At 37.2% G+C, this 22425-nt stretch overlaps 2 protein-coding genes across 2 annotated transcripts in view; one reads left to right on the forward strand and one right to left on the reverse strand.

The window, feature by feature from the left end:
• Positions 1-18911, forward strand: part of efcc1 (EF-hand and coiled-coil domain containing 1) — a 26864-nt gene extending 7953 nt beyond the window's left edge. The window contains exons 4-9 of the mRNA XM_065241204.2: positions 10928-11076; positions 11238-11373; positions 11456-11624; positions 15492-15650; positions 15880-15949; positions 17145-18911. Coding sequence (XP_065097276.1) covers positions 10928-11076; positions 11238-11373; positions 11456-11624; positions 15492-15650; positions 15880-15949; positions 17145-17281 — 820 coding nt within the window. The 3' untranslated portion in view covers positions 17282-18911. The remainder of the gene's footprint in view (positions 1-10927; positions 11077-11237; positions 11374-11455; positions 11625-15491; positions 15651-15879; positions 15950-17144) is intronic.
• Positions 17978-21939, reverse strand: map1lc3a (microtubule-associated protein 1 light chain 3 alpha). The gene is made up of 4 exons (XM_065241206.2): positions 21770-21939; positions 20721-20776; positions 20431-20537; positions 17978-19328 (listed from the first exon to the last, which is right to left on the reverse strand). The coding sequence occupies exons 1-4, from the start codon at positions 21807-21809 to the stop codon at positions 19166-19168; spliced, it is 366 nt and encodes a 121-aa protein (XP_065097278.1). The 5' UTR covers positions 21810-21939; the 3' UTR covers positions 17978-19165.
• Positions 21940-22425: the final 486 nt, after the last annotated feature.

The following is a 22425-nucleotide window of genomic DNA, read 5'->3' on the forward strand; positions in this document are numbered from 1 at the left end:
CCAAATCTCATCATACGTGACTTTAAACTGGATTTCACAGACAAACACATTTAAACTAATATGTGATGACGCAAATTTGAGTTATTGTACAACTTCCTTCTATTCAATGCAAGACAATAGTGTGTGGTGTTACAGCCATGACTTCAATATTGTAGAAATGATCTTCTAGAAAAGCAAAACATTTGCCTTGTCACAGAATGTTGGCATTTCAGCTCATTTCATGTGTTTCAGATTACATGTATCTTTTCTTTGTAACATCAAGTAAGATAATTACTGTGATGTGTGAGGCCCTAGAGATACAGCTTCTTATGGACCATTTCCGGTCATATTCGACTCCTTCAGTCAGCCAGAATGAGAGAAAGTTCAAGCGCAGATCTAACAGATATTGCATAAGGTTTCCTGCAGACCCTAATAAAGAAAGAGGAGGGAGGTTGAGATGGGGTTCAGGTCTCACGGGAGACGTTGTGAGAACAGACCTGATCTGTTCAGTTCATTTCCATAAAAAACACACTATCCATGTATATCTTGCCTGGAGGCGTTTTCCTCTCCCTTAAAGTTCAAGATGGGCTGGAGCTTCCAGCAACAAACCCCAGAGAACCCCAGCAAGGGAAAACCAGATGACAAAAGAGACAGACGGTGGAAGAGAAAAAAAGAGAGGGGGGGCGAAGGAGCCGCCATCTGGAGGAAGAAACAAACACTCAGCTGTTTGTTCAGCGGGGATGAATTTCCACCATCGAACTCTATTTGTCGCTCAGACGTGCTTTATTTCCCTCTATTCACACCAGGTGACAAGTGTTGAATTTATCATCAAGTCTTTCGCTGATATATTCAACACAGATATTCATCACAGAAAGTGACATGTTAAATGTTAGGCAGTCTAACCACTAGAAAATCATCTATTATTTCAGCTGCGGCTCGGCCAGCCTACGTACAATGTGTACGGGGAACCTGTCCTACTTCTGCACATAATAACAAGGCTGGACAGATGTAATAAGGGGTTGCTTAGAAATTCTCTTTATTATGTCTGAAGAAGGTATAGGAACATCAACGTTATGAGACCTCAGAAAGATTGCAAGAAGTTAGAGGAGTGCAAGTTTGGTGCTCCGGGAACTCCAGGAAAAAGTCCCGAGACCTTGAGCACTTTCAGTTTTCTGTTACTCTTGTGAAGGCTTCAAACGCTGCTTCATGTCTGTCCGTTTTTTGTTTGGAACATTTCCCCTTCTCCTCCCACCAATGGGCAGCCGATACTTAAGCTCTGCAGACCTCAGCACTAATAAAGTGCATACCTTGCTTACTTGTGGGAGAAACCATCTTTAAATTCCAGTTTTTCATGCTTTATAAGTTATCTTGCTTTAAAATCCTTCAGAATACTTTCTTCGGAAATATTTAAGAAAGTCAGAAGTGAAACCAGCTTAAAAGAATAATTCTATTAAAAATGAGACTATCATTATTTTAACATCCTAATGTAATTTTGAACATGTATAACTATTTGTTTTGTGGAAATCAAAGGTGAAAATCCAAAGACTGTGCTGGTCACCAAAAATGGTTTCTCTGCATGTAGCACCTTCATTTTTTATGACTACATGGGCTGTTAAGCATGATTTATACTTCTGCGTCAGACCCACGCCGCAGCTATGCCGTAAGCTGTGTGTAGCACTGCATAGCCTGACATGCACGTCTCCAAAAGAATAACAACACGTCAATTCTATGCGAACCGCAAGTGCTGTGATTGGTCTGCTAGCACCTCTCCCTCAGGTAAAAACAATTCACATTTCCTCACTGTAAAAAAAGATTTGTTGGTTAAACTTAAAAATGTAAGTTACATGGTTGCCGTAGAATTTTAAGTTAATTCAACTTAAAAATATTAGTTAACTCAAAAAGTTCAGTAAAAATTGTTGTGTCAACTAATATTTTTAAGTTGAATTAACTTAAAATTCTAAGTTTTCTAAGACAGGTAACTTACATTTTTAAGTTTAACCAACAAATCTTTTTTACAGTGAGGAAATGCAAATTGTTTTTTAAAGGAAAACACCACAGTTTTTCAATATTTTACTATGTTCTTACCTCAACTTGGACAAATTAATACACACCTATCTTTCTTTAATGCATGCACTTAATCTTTGTACAGCACGTCGTGAATGTGTTAGCATTTAGCCTAGCGCCATTCATGCATTAGGATCCAAACAGGGATGAATTTAGAAGCCACCAAACACTTCCATGTTTTCCCTATTTAAAGACTGTTACATGAGTAAGTATGGTGGCACAAAATAAAACAAGTGCCGATTTTATAAGCAAATAAAAATTGAGAACAATATTGTATGGCGGATGTGCACTTAGTTTGCAGCACTTTGACCTCTGGTGCAGTAACATCTTTACTCCTGACTTCGGAAGTTTGAGCGAGAGAAGGAGTAGTCAGGAGTGATGATGTTACTGCGCGCCAAGGTCAAAGTGCTGCAAACTAAGTGTTCTTCCTCCATACAATATAGGTCTCATTTTTATGCGCTTAAAAAATCGCCACGTTTTATTTTGTGCCATGTATTAATTTGTCTAGGTCGAGGTAAGAACATAGTAGAATATTGAGGCAACCAGGAAACTTAGTTTTTTATAGCACTCATACTAATTTCAACTTGGGATGGTAGAAACAAAAACCATGGTGGTACCCATATGAACACCAGCAGTGTAGATTTAACACTGGTGATTTTGCTGTGTGATATTACACCAGTAACATGCCGGTGGACACTTCCAAGGTGGGCTCAAGATTACCTAAAATTTTTCAGATATATAAGACAAAACAATAATTTAAATAAGCTAAAGCAACTAAAATTGATATTTTTGAAATTAATATACGATCTGTATAGATATGCCAAGCTCTAGGATATTTTTTTGGTTAGAAATTATGAGTGGGGGGGAGTTGTCAATAGAGGGGCCTTGAATTGAAAAAGTTGAATCTGGTCCAGAATAAATATATGGGTCACAAGATACAGAAACCAATTGTTTAACAGCTTGACCACCAAAATAGATCATGGCTTGAGTCCAATTCAACCCCAAAGAAGGCCCCTATCACAATCTCTGTTTAAGTCCTTTTTAAGTCACTTACATCTGTCACAAAACCAAACTAATAAAAAATTAATAATCCCCTTAAGCTTTTGTTTAAACCAAAAGTTACAATGTGCCCTAAGAGAACTGCATGGATTTTCACAAGGTTTTTCTCACAAGTGAAAAATGAAATGAAGAATCGGGCACACCTCTTAACAAGTCTTACAAGACTTGTAATCATCCCTCTTGAAATGCATTTACAATAAATAGAGACTAAAGCTTTCAAGACTTAGAAAGGATGCAAAAGCACTGTAAAAGTCATGAAAAAACATGGAGTAGTTTTATTATGACATTAATGGGGCTTTCATCTCTATTTTAATCGGGGGTGAGTAGATAATGACAGAATGATTCATTTTATTAGATCTGATCCTTTAAATCTATTTGAATTAGAATTTATGACATGAAGTGTAAACACTTTGCATGCCTCCTTTAAAGCTGTGTTTAATGGGACTGCTCTTGTAAAAACAAAGATTCAAGACTCTGATTCATTGCAGTCTGGTATCATTTGGAATCTCAAAGTTGCAGGCACCCCCAGCGAATTCAGGTGATTTCCCATTCCCAAACCCTCAGACTAGAACGGAAAAATGAACGACGTCTGCGCATCCACCCGCGCACACATGTTCCATCTCAGCCCAGTCTCTAGTCTTACTTAACCAGGTATCATGTTACTGTGTTCCCCGATCTTAATTGCGGACATCTGTTTTCTAGTCTCAAGTTAAAACGATTTGTTTATCAGCATTTATCAAGAACCTTGCAGCGTTGTGGCAGACCTAATCTTGTTTAGTTTCAAATATTTCTGTTTGTCTTATAAAGGTTGTTGTTTTTCATTTGATTGAATCATCCCCCTACATTTTCTCCAAGCCTTCATTCCATTGAAATACTTTTGTGAACTGGGTGGAAAAGAGGGCCTGGAAGTTCAGATCCTGCTGTAATAAACACAGGAAGTCAACGTCTAAACCACAAACAGCTGGGCTCGCCCCATGTTAGTACATCACTCCGGTCCAGTATAAATATAGTCACAAGATACAGAAACCTATTGTTAGCAGCTTGACCACCAAAATAGAGCATGGCTTGGTTCCTGAGCGCTGTTCAAAGCAAAAATGAGATGGGCAGAAAAAACCTGAAGGGAATAATGAAATACGGACTTTGCCACAGTTCTGCATCTGTTTTTGTTTTGTAACTTGCCCTACATTTTCCAAAAATGAAAAGTGAAAGAAAGAATGCTTGTTGGAACTAAGTGTTGAAACTATGATGACCTATTAAGTTTTGTATTTTACTTCTTAAAAACACAGGAAGTTTTTGCATAACTTTTAAAAGTCTCGCTAACATGATGTAAGGGGGTTGCCTGGGCATATGTGGTTGCTTAGATGTTCTGAGTGGTTTAAGGGCAGTGCTTTGTGGTGACTAAGGTGTTTTGGGGTGGGTGCTAGGTTGCTTTGGATGGTACTACAAGTCAAAGGGACCACCGTGTTAGGTTGCAGATGCGAGTACAGCTAATGCCACGGTCACACTAGATCCTATTCCAGTGGCGGCCGGTGATTTCTTTTTTCGAGGGTGCACGATGCGAAGTTCGTCACAACATGTATGTAGCCCGTCATGTGTGTGTTTTGTAATTTCAAAATATGTGTTCTGCGCGTCGAGTGAACCTATTTGCATCACGTGTCTTGTCAAAATAAGTGCCTGCTGATTAAAGAGACACTCGCGTTTTCCAGATACTCACATAATCTCATGCATAATCAGAGTTTACTGTTAAGGGAGTGTCTTGTGTGTATTTTGTGAAAGTGAGCGTCTCTTTTATCATAAACAGTTTTGACGCGTGTGCAGCAGGCACATATTTTGACAAAACATGTGATGCACATGCTTCACATGACGCAACAAACACATATTTTGAAAACACAAGCAACACACATGACACTCCAAACACTTATTTTGACTTTGCGTCCCTTGGATGAGCAGTCATGAGCCGCCACTGCCCTATTTGTACAGTCTGGTGTGACCTAGGCATAATGCAGACTGACATAAATCTTACAAACTTTTCTTTAGGTTTTAAAAACCTTCTGTCTTATGTTTTAGAAGTTTGCATAGTTCTGTATCACAAAGACACATCATAGTATATATCATCACCAGATCAGGGGCGTAGCCAGTAATGGGCCAGGGCGGCACTGGCCCGCCCACATAACTCCCTGGCCCGCCCAGGCAAGTTTAACCAAAATACATTTTTAGTTCATTTTTTTATTATTCAAATGTATTTAATAAAATATATTAACATAAACCGGCTTTATTATTGACTGGTGTGTGTTTAATTTGCTTTCTAAATAAAATGGAATTGTTGAAGCAAGTTGTAGGAAGCTTCCGAAACGTAATTGGTTGCTTGGTTGCTAGGAGTTCTGATAGAAAGACTCTGTGGGGGGCGGCAGCCGGCGGGCTCTGGCAGTCTGCCAGCTAACTTTGCTAACTGCTTTTTTAGCTAATATTAACATTGCCACAATAATGGCTAAAGTTTCTTTAATGTGTTATTTAAAAAAGCAAGATTTGATGAAGAAGATACGCCACTGCCTCCATCTACCGAGTCTTACCAGCCCAGTTCTTCAGACGCTGGTGGCGCCGGCTGCTGCTTGCTCTCTGGCGGCAGTTCCAGTGCTCTCTCCCGGTCAGTCTGACACAGGTTACCCGCCGATCTAACTGCAATTGATGAACCACCTTCACAACCCAATTTGCATCCATGAGTTACTGCCCGCCTCAACAACCTTTTGTTTTTTAAAAAAGAACTCTGTGACTCTTTGGACTATAATGAGATCATTTCTGTTTTCAACATCAAACGCAGGCGTTTGCGTCTTTTGTAGAATTAAAACAACAAAGGTAGGCATGCTGTTTAACTAATTTCCTTATTTTTGCTCGTGAAGTGATTTAACTAAGTGGTGTGTTGTGTATAGATGTATGCCAGCCTTATGTTAAACTTACATTGTTTAATTTAAATGAGTTGCTATTTTTTAATTTCCAACAGGCTGATTGCACTGTATATGGTTGATTTAACATAACTTAGGCAGTGTGTTGTTATCAGTGTTGGGAGTATCGCATTACAAAATATAATATATTACAGTAATATATTAGTTTTTGCTGTAACGCAGAAACAACGCATTACTAATAAAATTTTGGTAATATTTTACTCGTTACAGTCTTAGTAACGAGCGCGTTACAACAATGCATTAAAAAAATAGACGTGTTATTTTATTTTTTTATTTTTGACTAATGCGCGCGACCAGCATCCACACAGGAAAAAGCTGCGGGTAAAATAGTAATGTCTGCGTCCCAAACAGCATACTTCCATACTATATAGTAGGCGAAAAGCACTACTTCTCGTACCTTTGCCTACTATATAGTATGGAAGTAGGCGGTTTGGGACGCAGCTTAAGGCTGTTTTCCAGGTGCTGTATGCAGCATGTTCATTCTTACTTTAATTTTGTATTTGACGCGTTTCTTAAAGAGCCGAATCTGGGAAGTCCGCGGCTGTATAAGCATTGACTAAAGTGGTCGCAATCAGGTTCGGTAGCGCCGCATATGCAAAATTCTGCGAATGAGAGCACTAAGTAAAAGCAACAGAAAGTTTCTATCGGTCTCCTGTGCTGCTTGAACCTCAGAAGTAAAGAGACTTTTAGAAATCTTGCCAGTAAAATCCATTTCACCACACCAGCAATGACAAGGTAAGCTAACGTTGCTATGGTTACAGTCCATATACAAAATAGATTGCTAGGCTATTCCTATGCTATCTACAGTTTTATTACAAACAGCAACCTAAACTACAACATACCATTAATGTAGACTTAAACATGGTTATTTAAATAGTACATTTAAACATCACTGGTTAAAGTTTTTACCAGCCTTTGTATGGGAGCCTATATTCATTGTTTGGCAAAAAGCAGTGTTCCTCTGTTTGTCTGTGTTTTATTAAGTAATTATATGTTAACCTACATGTAATCCTTATATTGTACTGAAATGAGCTGTATTCCTTGAGGCCTGATCCTCCAATAGCACTTTTTGATAAGTTGGGTCAACCCAGTGCATGACAGGTTTGTGCTGTGAATCTGAATTAAAAGTGAATTAAAGAATAGAAATGAAAAGAGGTTGCGTGTCTTGCCATGTTATTAGTCTATAGGTTGCATTATAGTGAGCTCTAGCTTTATTGTGTTTGGTATGTCTACCATCATTTACCAGACTTTTACCAGATCATTTGTCCATGTTTATGACTCTGACAGTCATTGTTACTGTTTTTTGCCATAAGTCTTCACTGTGCCTATTCAAAGCTCGAGGGCCAACACATAACTTCTAGATTTATAAGCATCAATAAACTACATTTTAACATTTTATAATGCCTAGTCATACTTCAGTTATTTTGATGAAAGTAACTCAAAAGTAACGCAAAAGTAGTGTAACTCATTACAGTTCAGAGTCAGTAATATTGTAATGTAACTAATTACTTTCAAATTACAGTAATTTGTAATATATAATGTATTACACTTTGGAAGTAACTTGCCCAACACTGGTTGTTATTTATTTCAAACCGTGCTCTGCTGAGAGTTTTCGTCATTTCAATTTATTTTTAGCCTACTTTATTTCAGGTGAACTGTTTTTGCCTGGTTTGTTCAGCCTTTATTGAGCTCTGTTGGTTGAACATGTTTAGACAGTGTTTTATTATTGACTTTGCCCAAAATTGAAAAGTAAAGATGTCACTGTTTTTGCAGTTTGTCTATTGTTTTTTTCCACTCTAAGGTTTAATTATTATTTAAGTAATTTTATTCTGATAAACTATAGGCCCACTCACTTTTGCTCTGGCCCGCCCCAAAAAAAATTCTGCCTACGCCCCTGCACCAGATCCTTTCATAATACTAGTGCATTCCCATGTCTTGTGTTGGTTTTCAATACTTAATGATCTTGTTTGGGATAAGGGAGATGTTAGGATCAAAAAGACTGGAATTAACAATGACTGAGAGGACTAACATGTGCCAGATGGCTGATCTGGGCACTGTGTTTGTTGTTATCCAGACATATCCTGTGTTATGTCTCTCGCTGGGAATGCTGTTACTGTACACACTAGGAAATAAAACCGGCATGTTTCTAAAACAGACAGTTTCAATGTTTCAGGTTTCAGAGGAAGTGCAGACGTTACAGCATCTACAAAGGTTTTTACGTGTTACATTTATTTTGTTGGAGCATAGTGGTTCCCAACCTGGGGTCCAGTGTGGCAGCCGATGACTTTTTTCCGAGGGTGCACAATGCGAAGCTCATCACAACATGTATTTAGCCCGCCATGTGTGTGGCTCGTCATTTCAAAATATGTGTTCGGCGCATCATGTGAACCTGTGTGCATCAGGCGTCATGTCAAAATACGTGCCTGCTGCAGACACTTCGAAATGGTTTATGATAAAAGAGATGTTCACGTTTGCCAGATACTCTCTTAATTTCATGTGTAATCAGAGTTTAGTGTTAAATTAGTGTCTTGCTAGTATTTTGTGAACGTAAGCGTATTTTAACATGACGCATGATGCACAAAGGTAACATGACACACCAAACACACATTTTGACATGACGAGCCACACACATGACACCCCGAACACAAATATTAAAATTCATGTCCCTCGGAAAAGAAGTCACCGTTAAATAAACGTAGCCTTCATCAAATCTAAAGTTTTTCAATTTTATAGCCCTGTACGCAACTATTGCATAACACACATGCCAGACTTGTTTCCTAGTGTGTTTAAAGAGGCCAAACGCATGTCGGCTGGATCTAACATTGAGATTCCTTCCAAGTGTCTGGAGTGGATTCAGATGTCTAGAAAGCTTCATGCTCTTAGTTTGTTCTCGCTCATCTGTCTCTGCAGACACTAGGTTGTTTTAGCTTATCCTTATTTGTTAATCTCATTCATAAAGATTGACCAAGTCCCAGTGTGACCAGTGTGTTTGTGGAGTGTTTTGTGAAGTCAACAGCCATCTCTTAATTTTTTCCAGTGAATTTCACACCCAAACAAACATCTTCTCTCTCGATTAAACTCCAACTGGTCACACTGTGCGTTTGCAAGTGCTTCATCACAATGCCCAGTCCATAATACTATACTGAAGCCAAAGGGTTCCTATAGCAACCCTGACAGGCTTGTTTAGAGTCTCCCTGGTTCTCCCTTTCGGCAGCTGTAGGTCATCAGAGACCCCTGAAATCCACATTTTACCGACCCACCTCCCCTTTTCAAACACCCCCTCATTCGACAACGCAGATTCCAAATATTGACCTTACACCAAGAGTGCTGCCCAGACCCCAAAGCATAGTGTATCAAGGGATGATTTTGCGGGTTGTATTTATGGCCGCCCTGTGCTGAATGGTTCCTCATGGCAGCAGGTTATATGCATGAGAGGACCCGGCTTGAATTCTTTTCTTTTTTTACTTTCTGGGAGTCATGCTGCTTGTACTTTTTTCTGCAGGCAGGACATCGTCATCTGGAAACATTTATTCTTTGATTCTCGAAGGCCCCCGTTGCATTTCTGCCGTCGCGAAGCTCGGAAAAATGTCTGCGTTGAAACGCCAGCAACATAATCGATTGCTTTCATTTATAGATGTCTGACACCAGCGGAGATTATCAAAATTTGTTTATGTTTAAGTTATGGTGTGTTCCTTTAATGCCGGGCTTAAACCTGACATGCTGTGGGGATTTTAATGGTAAGAAATACGTCGGCCCATGTGGTAATAATGTTCGAATCGTACTTGCTGTATAATATGTTTAGAGCCTAGTTACAGTATATGTGGTTTGTATCATCTTCCATTAGTTGGATGGATTTAATGTCGTCATGCCTGATTTCAATTACCCACAACCACCTCTACTCTCAACATCACAAGAGCCATTGAAAGTATACAGAATTACCATTCGTAAAGATCGTATGACTTTTTGCAGTTCTGTTTGGTAATTCTGGTGATTTAGTAATGACACACCGCACCTTTAAATGTGTTTCCTGATGTAAACTCACACGTATTGTATGTTTGTACTTAAAGGGACACTCCACTTTTTTTTTAAATATGCTCATTTTCCAGCTCCCGTAGAGGTAAACATTTGATATTTACTGTTTTGGAATCCATTCAGCTGATCTCCGGGTCTGGTGCTACCACTTTTAGCATAGCTTAGCATAATCCATTGAATCTGATTAGACCATTAGCATCGCGCAAAAAATAACCAAAGAGTTTATATTTTTCCTATTTAAAACTTTACACTTCTGTAGTTACATTGTGTACTAAGACCGACGGAAAATTAACCATTAGGCCACGACTGGCCCTTAAATGCTAATTGTTGGAATTTTTAGGTCCCTTTGAACCGGAATTTGTGATCGACTTTACTTCCATGTTGTGATGTATGTCCGAGTGAAACAGAATATCCCACAAGAAAAATAGTGGGCGTGGCTTGTATTTTCCAATGTGCTTTGATTAGATATGAAAAAGTAGGTGTTTCATTCAGAAATGGAACTGACAGCAGACAGAGAATTGGAGGGGGTGGAGTTAACGGATGATCCCGCCCAAGCCATCTAGCTGATTTCACCGTAGAATGATTGCCACAATTTTTTTATTTTGATGGAAGTTTATGAGAACACATTAATAAAAAAAATTTATTTCATAGATAAATTGTTTATGACAAACACTGCAATATTTCTTAAAAAAAAATAAGAATTGTGAGTTTCGATATCATTTGGACTTCAGGTTAGACTTCAGTTTATTGCTAGTATTTCATTTCTACATTGGTGTCAACAGGATGAAACTAGAAAAACCTATTGATCTACTCTATCTGTATATTCTTTGCAGATCTGAGGGCTCTAAAACATCCGTTTCATTCATCAACAAACAGGACAGAGAGTATAACACGTCTGGCCCAGCACCGCCTCGCTGTTGCTTAGACGCAGAACAAGATCGGCGCTCTCCGACGGGACGTGCAGAAACTCTTCCTGACACCAGTAAGCTAAATATTGACATTATTCAACTTTTTTTCAGAAACAACATGTAAACAGTTAACATTCGCATTTCCTAAATCATTTCCTAAATCATTCCTTTCATGGCATTAATTAGGCAATGTTATATAAATACACGCACATATATAAATTACATGCGCCTTTAGTGGAGGAGCAGCTCTTCCGTTCAGTGGAGGGTCAGGCAGCGTCTGATGAAGAGGAGGAGAGATGGACCGGAGAACAGCAGAGACAAGTAGATGAGGTGAAGAGAATTCTCACCAGGCTGTCCTGCTGTGGAGACAGGTGCTGACCATATTATTAACCATAATAGTCAATGAAAAAAATGAAAACAGCTTTACTAATATATCTCTTCACATCTCTTCAGGTGTGATGAGAAAGCAGTGAAGAAGCTTTTGTCACATTTTGGAGACTCCAGGACGGAAGAGAGTCAGTCAGCTGTACTGGATCTGCTGGAGAAGGTCACACGGCTAAATAAACAGTTGGAGCTGAAGGAGAGTGAAGCCAGAAGGCCAGAGATGAACACAGAAGACCAGGTATGGCACATAAAGACAACATAGCATTGGAGAAATCATTTTCTCAGCTCGAAAATCTTTCCTGATGTATGTTTATGCTTCAGTAAGTATGCTATACTTGATTTAATGCTTAGTTGCATGATTTAATGCTATGAGTTGCAGCAAAAAAAATTCAAAGCCATTACAAATAAAAATGTAAAATAAAAAATTATAAGTAGATTTAATAAGTAAAACTAAGCATGGGTGTGTTTTGGAAATACTGTTCAATAAACCAATGAGAGTCTCATCTCTCATCCCCTTTAAAAGCCAGTTGGCAGAGTTTGTAAGTGGAAAAACTGTAACAGAGGAAGAAGACCAGTGTTTTAAAAAATATTACTAAAATGGTTCATATCTCACCATATCCAAAGAAAAAAACACATCATATACAATACATCTATGGGGTAGCATTTAAAAATATCTAAATATATGCAAAATTAGCAATTTTTAACTCATTCCCTGCCAGCCTTTTTGTTAAAGTTGCCTGCTAGCATTTTCTGTGATTTTCACAAAATGCCTTCCATGAATATATAAAACATTCAAATATATCAAATGAAATAACAGACCTTCTGCTTTCAAACAAACAATAAACAAACAAACAAAAAAAACGGGGGGAAAAAAAACGTTTAATCCTATCTATATTTTTTTTCTTCTTATAATATGGGTATTTTTCATTAAAAAAAAAAAAAGCTGAAACAATTGCTTTTTTGTGAAGGAATTTTGTTTGAGATCAGATTCAGAACGATTATCAAAACTTACATATAGTTTAAAATTTAAAAGTTTTTGCTTCAGTTTTTGTATAAATTGGGTAAGTATCCCATCTAGTGTATAATTACAGATTAACATTACAATTCATCAGGAACATGTTTTTATGCAAATGTTTGCTCTTAATTGACGAGATAACTCGTCAATGGCAGGGAAAGAGTTAAAAGCAAAACAATCAGCTTACCAGGCTACAGCTTACCAACCTACATTTGATCTTACGATCATTTACCAAAAATGCGTGTGTGTGATTCATAAACCGAACGTACGCGCAGAAAACGAGTGTACCCCTTTTAAATCTATAAATCGCAGATGAACTTGAATTTATGCGGAGATGAGCAGCTTCAGATCTCCGTCTTTAAACGATGCCCAATTAATATTATAGATATAAAAAAGAGCACTTGTCAATGTTTAAACCCAATTTCGAGCAGCAAGAATGGCTTATATTTCCAAAAACCTGCAGCAATCAGACGAGCAATATATGTCTGCTTAGACGGTCGCAGTGATTTCACCAAGTAAGATGTGATCCTGGATCAACATTTTTTGTTTTAATCAAAGATACCCCAACCTACCCTTAACTCAAACCCTAACCATTTTTAAATCCTCAAATTAATGTAAAATAATAGTTTGAGGAGTATTTCTTAAAAGCCCCTAACCCAATCCTAAACCTAAATCTAACATACACACTGATCCTAATCCTGCAATCTGATTGGTTAATGAAAATGTTGATCCAGGACCAACAATGGAGTTGATCCAGGATCACATCTTACTTGGTGAAATCACGTTAACCCTGCTCAGACCCTGACGTGGCGCTATCTTTTCCATGTCAAATACAGTTTTTATAAATATGGACTTTGCCGTGGATTTTTGCGTATGCACACTTTACGATCAAATCTGTGCGTACGCACGCTTTATAAATTGAGGCCCATGGTTTTAGTTGGTCAATGGCGTAGTTTATTTTGGATGCCTCAAAATAGCAACGCGCCAACAATGCGCCTGAACACACCGTGTTTTTAGACCAGAGCACCCATATGTGCAAAATTGGGCGCAAATGCATTTGCTATTTAAACAACATGGCGCTAAACATGAAAATGATAATTCCGCTGGGTTAAAACAGGGAAAAGACACTTGTGTCGCGCATTGCGCTGCATTGCACGGGATGTATGATAGAGCCCACTGTGTTTTTTTTCTTTAAATTAAACACACTGTTAAAATATTTATTGTTTTCAAGAACTATTTAACTAGACATTTTTATATGCAAGGGCGCAAGTTTCCAGGTAAAGATAAAGTATACTGTACTTGAGTTTACTGAAAATCGACTTCAACAAATATAAGCAAGAACACTTTTAATACATTGTTATTTTTGTACTAAATAAAGTGTAAAAGTTATACACTTGAAATATACTAATTAAAGTATAGTTCTACTTGTACCTTAGTGCACTTGAAAAAGTATTAATATGTATAAATATAAGTAATACTGTATTGAAATAAATAGCAAAGTTTGGTACACTTAGATGTACACTTAGAAGTACTAAAGACATTTTTTTATATTAAGTACAAAATTAGTGAATGAAAATAGTAGGCTACATTTATTCTAACTGTACTCAAATAAAGTACATTTGTTCACCTGGGTTCACCCAAATAAACTAGCTGTTGCTTTTGCCCTTACGTCACCAGACCAGTTTTGTCTTCAACCTTCACAGTTTCTTTCGGGTGCAAGAGTGTAAAATTAGATTACAAGGCACTTGCCCACTGAGTGCTTGTTATGAGACTGAAAAGCTTCAAAGAGAAGCCACAGTGAGTGGAATTGATCTCACTCTCCCACCCAGACAACCACTGACAGCATGTGTGTGCCTATGTGAACAGCCAATCAGCTGTCTCCTCCTGAGAGAACCACAGGAATCAACCACCAGCCCTCACACAACTACATGTCCAAGTAGTTCATAAAGAGAACAGCTCAACGATAGCTACAATGCACCATACGTGAACTGTGCCGACACATGGAAGCCTGCCAGCTCACAGTGTTTTACAGTTTTTCTCAATTGATTTGGCATAATTATTTTTTTTTTTTCAAAACAATAAGTTCAGATCTCTGAACAATTAGGCCCTGTTTACATTAATGCATTTATGTTTTAAAATACATTACTTTTGCCACGTTTACGCCTTTCATTTAGACTACCCCATTTCCTCATAAACGCTGCATTGTAGACGAACATACGGATGTAAACAAACAGCTGGTTTTAATGCAACAGCGCATCCTTTTTAAAGTGAAACAGATTTTATTGAGTTAAATGGAGGTTTGCAATGGAGGTTTTGCCTAAAATAGTAAACATAGTGCAACTAACTATTATAAACGCTATATCAAATTGTTTTTGTTATTGTGCAAACTAGACAATTGTACTTACTATTTGCACACATGCCATACACTTGCAATTTGCTTAAATCAATAAGAAATTCCAATCTGATGGGAACCAGAAATGCATATGGCTTGTTGATCCAAAACTGATGAGTTAATTCTCAGTTATGTTCATATTATGTATGTTCATATACTTTTTCTGTGTACAGTATAATTCGTCTCAACAAATATCCGATTTTTATAAAACCTTAATTTGACTATCATAGTGAAAAAAACTTGTTTTTGAGCATGAATGAAATGTTTTAGGTGATTAACTGCATTTTGTAGACATGCCTTAAAGTTTGGAAGTTCCAGCAAACGGTTTGGACATTTTCCCTTACAGTTAAGAGAATGTTAAGACCGTGTGCCAAAGCAAATGAGAAAAACTGTAAAAGTGCCACACACATATTCGTGGAAAAATGTCTGAACTTTCTGGGCATGACCAGTTCAGAGGTAGACATCAGGCGAGTGCGTGCACCAGATGTGGAATTGTGACACATGGTCAGACAGGCCAAAAACATAAGCACATCTGAACTATTCCTGTCTGAGAAATTATCCGTCTCTGTTGAATTGTGGGCTATCGGCACATCTGGCAAAAATTCTCCTAACCTGAAATTCTTTGTGTGTTGGAAAAAGGCTTTATAGTGTTTAAATATGCACAAGGTCAGTGGTAAGTGCTGTGTGTGTGTGTCCAGATGAGGGACTCCCTGGTTCAGGAGCTTCAACAGAAGGCGGAAGAGACCGAGCTGCTTCACCTTGAGCTGCAGATGCTGGAAACGGAGCGGGTACGACTGTCTCTGGTGGAGGAGAAACTAATGGATGTGCTTCAGCTTCTGCAACAGCTACGAGAACTGGTCAGTCTGCCGGAAAAAGCTGTCCAGAGGGACAACAAAATATAAAATCTTGGGGGTTGAGCCAAGATTTAACCAACCACCCAGACATTAATTAGAAATCACTCTGAACACTATAATAAGCACCCATAAAACGTAATGCTGGTAAATTTTGCATGGGGAAGTGCCTCTATAAAAACTGAAAATTCTAGTTATTGTTATTATTGAAACATGTTAAATGTTTTTGTTGTAGAATGTCTCCAGAAGATCTTTGGGAAAGATTTTACTCAGCACATTGGAGTCCTGCAGTGATCCACAACATGGTGAGAGCTACGATTAACCTTAGCCTTGCTCTTATAAAACCATTCCCTGGCAAGCAATGAAAATGTGGCAGGAGGATTAGAGATACAGTAGGGTCTTAAAATCTATGACCACACTGATTGTTCGCTGGAACTTAATTTTAAAGGGATAGTTCTCCCAAAAATGAAAATAATGTCATTAATGACTCATCCTCATGTCGTTCCAAACTCATAAGACCTCAGTTCATCTTCAGAACACAGTTTAAGATGTTTTAGATTTAGTCCGAGAGCTTTCTGACCCTTCCTTGAAGATCTACGTACGGTATACTGTCCATGTCCAGAAAGGTAATAAAAACATCATCAAAATAGTCCATGTGACATCAGTGGGTCAGTTAGAATGTGTTGAAGCATCGAAAATACATTTTGGTCCAAAATAACAAAAATTGCGACTTTATTCAGCATTGTCTTCTCTTCCGCGTCTGTTGTGAAGCGCATGCGCGAGACTAAAGTCAAGTGACTGCAGTGACGCGGCTGACGTGTTATCCTCAGACATGTTTGTGAAGTTTTTTTTTTAAACTTACAGCGTGCGTCTCCCTCAGACTGTAAAGAAGCCCGGGCGCACAAAAAAAAAACAGCTGGGGCGCACTAGATAACACGTCAGCCGCATCACTGCAGTCATGTGACTTTAGTCTCGCGCATGCGCTTCACAACAGACGCAGAAGAGAAGACAATGCTGAATAAAGTCGTATTTTTTGTTATTTTTGGACTAAAATGTATTTTCGATGCTTCAACACATTCTAACTGACCCACTGATGTTACATGGACTACTTTGATGATGTTTTTATTACCTTTCTGGACATGGACAGTATAGCGTATGTAGATTTTCAATAAAGGGTCAACAAGCTCTCAGACTAAATATAAAACATCTTAAAACTGTGTTCCGAAGATGAACGAGTTTGGAACGACATGAGGGTGAGTCATGAATGAAATTATTTTCATTTTTGGGTGAACTATCCCTTTAAAACAAAATTGTGCAGTCTATAATGCAATGTAACTCATATACTTTTTCAAATGCTTTACATTTTCTGATTTACTTTTTAAAGTTGTTATTCTAATAATATAATTTTTCATTTATGAATTAGAATGCATAATAAAAATATTTAATTAAAGTTTCTAGCTTCAGACTGACTAACAATTATCTCTTGTGACTGGTTTGCAGGGAAAGCACATATCTTAGAAGTGCTCGATGCTCTTTGTCATGAGCTGGCTGCATGTGAGGTCCTCTCTGGTGGTGAGGCTTTAGAAAGTGCACAGAGTCATCAGTCTCTCACCAACTCACTGCTCATCTCCTGCTAGGCACTCCTGACACCTAGTGGTCAAAAGATGCTATGGCAATTTTTAAAGGACCTTAAACCAGCCGTGTAAATGGCCCTTGGAATATAGGATTTCTTTGTAAATTTGTTTTTAATTTTACAATAATCACCTCCTCATTAAGCTCTTTATCATTACTATGAAATGTGTCTCATTTAGAGTAAGCTAGTTTATCGGTGTAAAATATGAGTAAGAGATTGTGGGTCAGTATTTTAGTGTAATAAATGCATTTTGCCATATCCAAATGGGAAACATGTATGATATGTATAGCTCATAAAATGTTCAATATTATAATTCAAGAAAAACACATATATTGGATACATTATGAGTAACTTGACAAAATAAAGCTTTCTTAATATCTCAAATACAGGCTGCCTAACTGTGAAGAACTGAATTTATGCACCTTTAATTGTTTTAACGTACTAAAACTTTTATCCAGTTATATGGCACTTATGAGCACTTTCGTTGCTTTTTTAAAGAGTATACAGAGCTTGTTTCTCATCATCAAACTCTCAGCCTCTTTCACTTTGAGTAAACAGTGTTGCTAACATCAAGATACATGATTACATTTTCACTTTTGTTCTGAATTAACATTTGGATTAAACAGTATTTTTCTAATTTAACCCCATGATATTCTGTCTGCAAGACTCTTATATGCAAAAAATACACAACACATTTGAATCATTTCATACAATGGTTTATACACACTTGGTTTTCAAACATACATAGACACATTTCAGTTTTTCTTTGTTTTGGTTTCAAAACATCTAAAAAGTTTTTCAGTATTTTTTGCTTTAAATAACGCTGAAAAATTAACAAATCTACAGCTTAAATCAATATAAAAAGGTTGAGAAAAACATGCAAGGTAGTGCATCACAATCCCTTCATCTGCGATTTGACAGAAGGCATATCTTGTATGGTGACACAGAGAACAACAGGTAAAATGAGAATATAGTTGTGTGCTATAATTAATATTAAAACTAATAAGTTTGTCCTCTTAAGTATTTAAGTTGTGCAAAACGCATTTATTAAAGATAAGTTTATATGACACAGACTGCAGAATACTGTATGCCAGAAGATACATCTAACTCCTCAATGTAAGATCTTAAATGTTCCTCTGGCTCTTGTGTGTACAGTACAGACAATTGTAGTTTTTGACTACTACAGTTACCATCAAGCCATATCATTATTTTACAATGAGTGAATGATGCATTTCTTTTACATAGGAGGCCTCAGACAGAAACTGCCTGATATTTCAAATAATTTTATGACTACACATTTCTAATACACTCAGTTAAGCAACTTTTTTGAGAACCACAACATGTTTTGTATAAATGAAAGTGAATTATGTTGAGTTTCGATTATTCACTTAACATTTGATGCTTTTAAGATTTTACAATCTTAAACCAGTACCACTGAGGCCTGGTAATATGCAATTACTACAAGCAAACAGACGAGCTTATGCAAATGACTCCCCTAAAACAAAAATACTCACCCTCACACCTATTTACAGCAACATGTGCTACTAATTTTTACATAACAGCCCTAATAAAAGAAATAAAAAGGGAAAAAACTGGATTGGACCAAATGCAAAGTTAAAACTATGTGACCCCTATGCCAATCCTAAAACAATTGAACCAAGTTCAAAGAAATTAAAATGGTTCAATAGGTCAGTATAATGTTTACAGTAGTGCCTTGCTTTACATTTAAGTGTTTTATGAAGAAAAATCAACGCTTTCTTTTGTTTCATACCAGTAAGAGGGTTATAATGTAGAGAAAAAATAGGGGTTCATGAGGGTGAGACTGCTTTCTTTTGCCATCTCTCTCTCTCTCTCTGTTACCCTTCCTTCAAAAGGTTGAGCAGCCTGCTTAGCAACCGAAAGTCTCCTGGGATGCGTAAACCATGTAGAGAAAGCCATCTTCATCTCGCTCTTGCTCGTAGATCTCAGAAATAGGAGTGGACACACTGACCATGCTGTGCTGATTGACAAGAAGGAAAAAGGCTTGGGTGGGGTTCAGCTGCAGTCGACGCCTACAAAAAGAGAAGCAAAATGCTAAAATTATATTGACACAAATAAACATGAAACCTTGTGCAAACATAAGCCTTAGTCACTTGCACCTGTGTTACTAAATGCTACCGAAATAAACTAAAAAATGTCACGAAAGTCAAAATAATTTAAATGACTGTAACAACCACTAAGCAATTCTAGCGTAGCAGGAAGCCTTTATCAAAACGCAGAAGTACTTTACAAGGTAAATAAACTCACATTTTTATTTTACTATTTACCAGATTAAAGTAAAATCTATCATTAAAAACATCAAACTACTCTTATATTTATATTCTATTTTATTATAGTTTTAAAATCACTAATCTGCTTAACACATATTCTTTCAACTTCATGAGCTACCAAATGTGTATCTTTTCATTTGAAGAAATCCACCTGTAGACACAAATGTATGCTTGTCCACAAATTTGCATTGATGCCTAGACCTCGCGTTTTTTAAACCAAATCGACTTGCAGCGTATTATCAATGTATGCAATTCATTATGCACGTTACCTGGGATCAAACCCGGTGTGAAACGGTTTGTGAACATAAAGACCTTTAAGATCAGATCAATATAAAAATAATTCTGAACTATAAATAATAAAGCAGTCATGACACAAAGCCAAGGATGCAGGAAAGCACGCTAGGCAGCCAGTCTGATCATCTGACGAAGTCTGTGTTAAAATACCTAGAATTATCAATACAACTAGAGCTACAAATATCCTTTAAAAGTTTGAATTAGAAAAGAATCTTTAAAGAAATAACACCACTGAGAATATGGGTGTTGTGCAATGACAAAAGTTTCAAGTGAGAGCTGTATAAATGCATTCAAAGAAATCCATGTGGATGACAGAATCAGCATAGACTCAAAACTGGCACACCCTTGCATTCTCTTCCACAACTTAAACAAACATTTTAACACATGCAATTTACTATTCAAAATGACTTTTACATTGACAAAACATTTTAATGACATCATATTGCAGTAAAGCAAAAATAAATCATGTAGAGCTAATATTTAATATACTTGTTGACACATCAGTGTTAAAACTGAATGATGGCTTTAGATTTAAAGTTATGAACTTTACCTGATTATCTTCACAAGCTCACTCATGTTTACATGGTCAGGAACAAGGAACTTAGTCTTGTCCAGGACAGGAAGCTGCTTTTCCCCCTTATACCTCTCGATGATAACCTAGGGGGAAATAATTGAAACCGAAATGAGATATAAAGCTACAGTATATATTGCACAGAGCTGGCGTATGCATGCAAAGTCTCACCACCCTTTAAAAGACATCTAAAGCAGATATCTTAAAAGCACTTAGTTCTAATTCATTTATGCAAAAAGGCACATTTATAGGAGGGAAGAGATGCTCACCGGAATTTTATTGGGATGCTGCTCTCGTATCTGCTGTACTTCCTTGCAACGATCGGCTAAAACAATGAAGATAAAGACTTAGTAGACATTAGTACTCTGGATTGTTTTCCAAAGTAACTGAGGTTTCTGCAAAAAAACTTGAATGGGCTTTTTGTTCCAAGACAATAGGATATTCATTTGGTCAATCCAAGTTATACTGAAACAAAACACAATGCCAAGCTGGCTTTCTTAGTAGGTCAACTAATCCGTATGTGAAAGAGTCTGTGCTTCTGTATTTCCACTGTGTCCGTGTTTCATATATTTAACTGAGACCATGTAAGGGGTCATTCGATAGTGTATGATGGCAAAGGTTGTACAAATGTTACACGATAACTAGAACTAGCTGACCAAGACACATCCAAATTGGTTTAAAACAGCACATATGTGTTTCTCGTGTTTTTGTTTATTAAGATTACGCAATAGTTTTATGCCCCGCCCCTCCCCTCCCACACCCTGTACTAAGGGTGGACTATATGAGGAGCTCCAATTACAACATCATTTCATCAACACCTGTACTGTCCATTCACAAGCTGTTATCATGAATATAAAAAAGGAAAAATCTACATTTATACAACTGGATGGAAACTGGCTACTGACCAAAATAAAGGCTAGCAAACTGTCTCGCAAATAACTGACTGTTGTTTACCGAGTCCAAATATGGTCAACAAACTCATACATATATGAACATTTAAATACGACATTAAGGATGTCATTCTGGATACATTTTTAAAAGAAAACAATGAAAACAGACACTTGTATTTGAACAGCAGGCCAAAAGGCCATGTTGACTCTGACTAACGTTAGCCACTGAGTCGTCAATTTCGTCAAAAAAACGTCCTCGTACTCTTAAAATTCACGTCTAAATATCATTCAAGACTTTTTATAAGCGTGAACAACCCTACAGTTAAGTTGAAAAAGTGTGCCTCGCAGCTGCTAGCAAGCTAGTCACCAAAAACAAACCTGATAAACAAAAACACTTTTGTTGACACAGCTCGAAAAAAAACTCTTACCAAAGCTTCGTCTCTGTTTGAAGGGTCTGTCAGAAGGCATAACTGAAGTTTAATGAGGTGAAAAGGAGCTGACAGTCTTTATATGTTATTTAATGTTGAATTCACGGTCGACTTCGCTGCTTTTCGAGCTCCTGACTCACTGTAAGCAAAACAGCTCGAGACAATGTAATAAGCGAATGCGTGACGTCACAGCAGAATTTAAAGAAACAGTGCACCCAGTTTATACGCAGACGCAGGTCAGCATACAAACATGAAACATATATATTACATTATGACTAGGTATTTTTATTAATCTTATACTTTGACGACATACCTATATATGTATATATATATTATATTATTGGTAACCCTTTATAATCTTTCTAACCGTACATCCATCCATTCACTTTAATATTCAAATTAATTAATAATCTATTAAACATGACTTATTCACGTTTGCAATTTTTACAGATTATAACAGTGTTAATCTACTATTTACCCATATCTATATCAAAAAGTAATGCTTTAAAGGAATAGTCTACCCTTTTGCCATATTAAACTATGTTATTACCTCAACCTAGACAAATTAATACATACCTATCTTTTTTCAATGCGTGCACTGTACAGCTCGTTGTGAATGTGTTAGCATTTAGCCTAGCCCCATTCATTCCTATGTT

The sequence above is a fragment of the Paramisgurnus dabryanus genome, chromosome 14, assembly GCF_030506205.2.
Source record: "Paramisgurnus dabryanus chromosome 14, PD_genome_1.1, whole genome shotgun sequence".
Taxonomy (NCBI): Eukaryota; Metazoa; Chordata; class Actinopteri; order Cypriniformes; family Cobitidae; genus Paramisgurnus; species Paramisgurnus dabryanus.

What these genes read in the sequence shown, in the direction of transcription:
- map1lc3a (XM_065241206.2), bottom strand. Translation starts at nt 21,809, where the DNA reads ATGCCTTCTGACAGACCCTTCAAACAGAGACGAAGCTTTG. An exon ending in CAAACAGAGACGAAGCTTTG is followed by an intron (nt 20,777 to 21,769) that starts GTAAGAGTTTTT and finishes TCATTGTTTTAG; the next exon opens with CCGATCGTTGCAAGGAAGTA. An exon ending in GAGCTTGTGAAGATAATCAG is followed by an intron (nt 19,329 to 20,430) that starts GTAAAGTTCATA and finishes CTCTTTTTGTAG; the next exon opens with GCGTCGACTGCAGCTGAACC.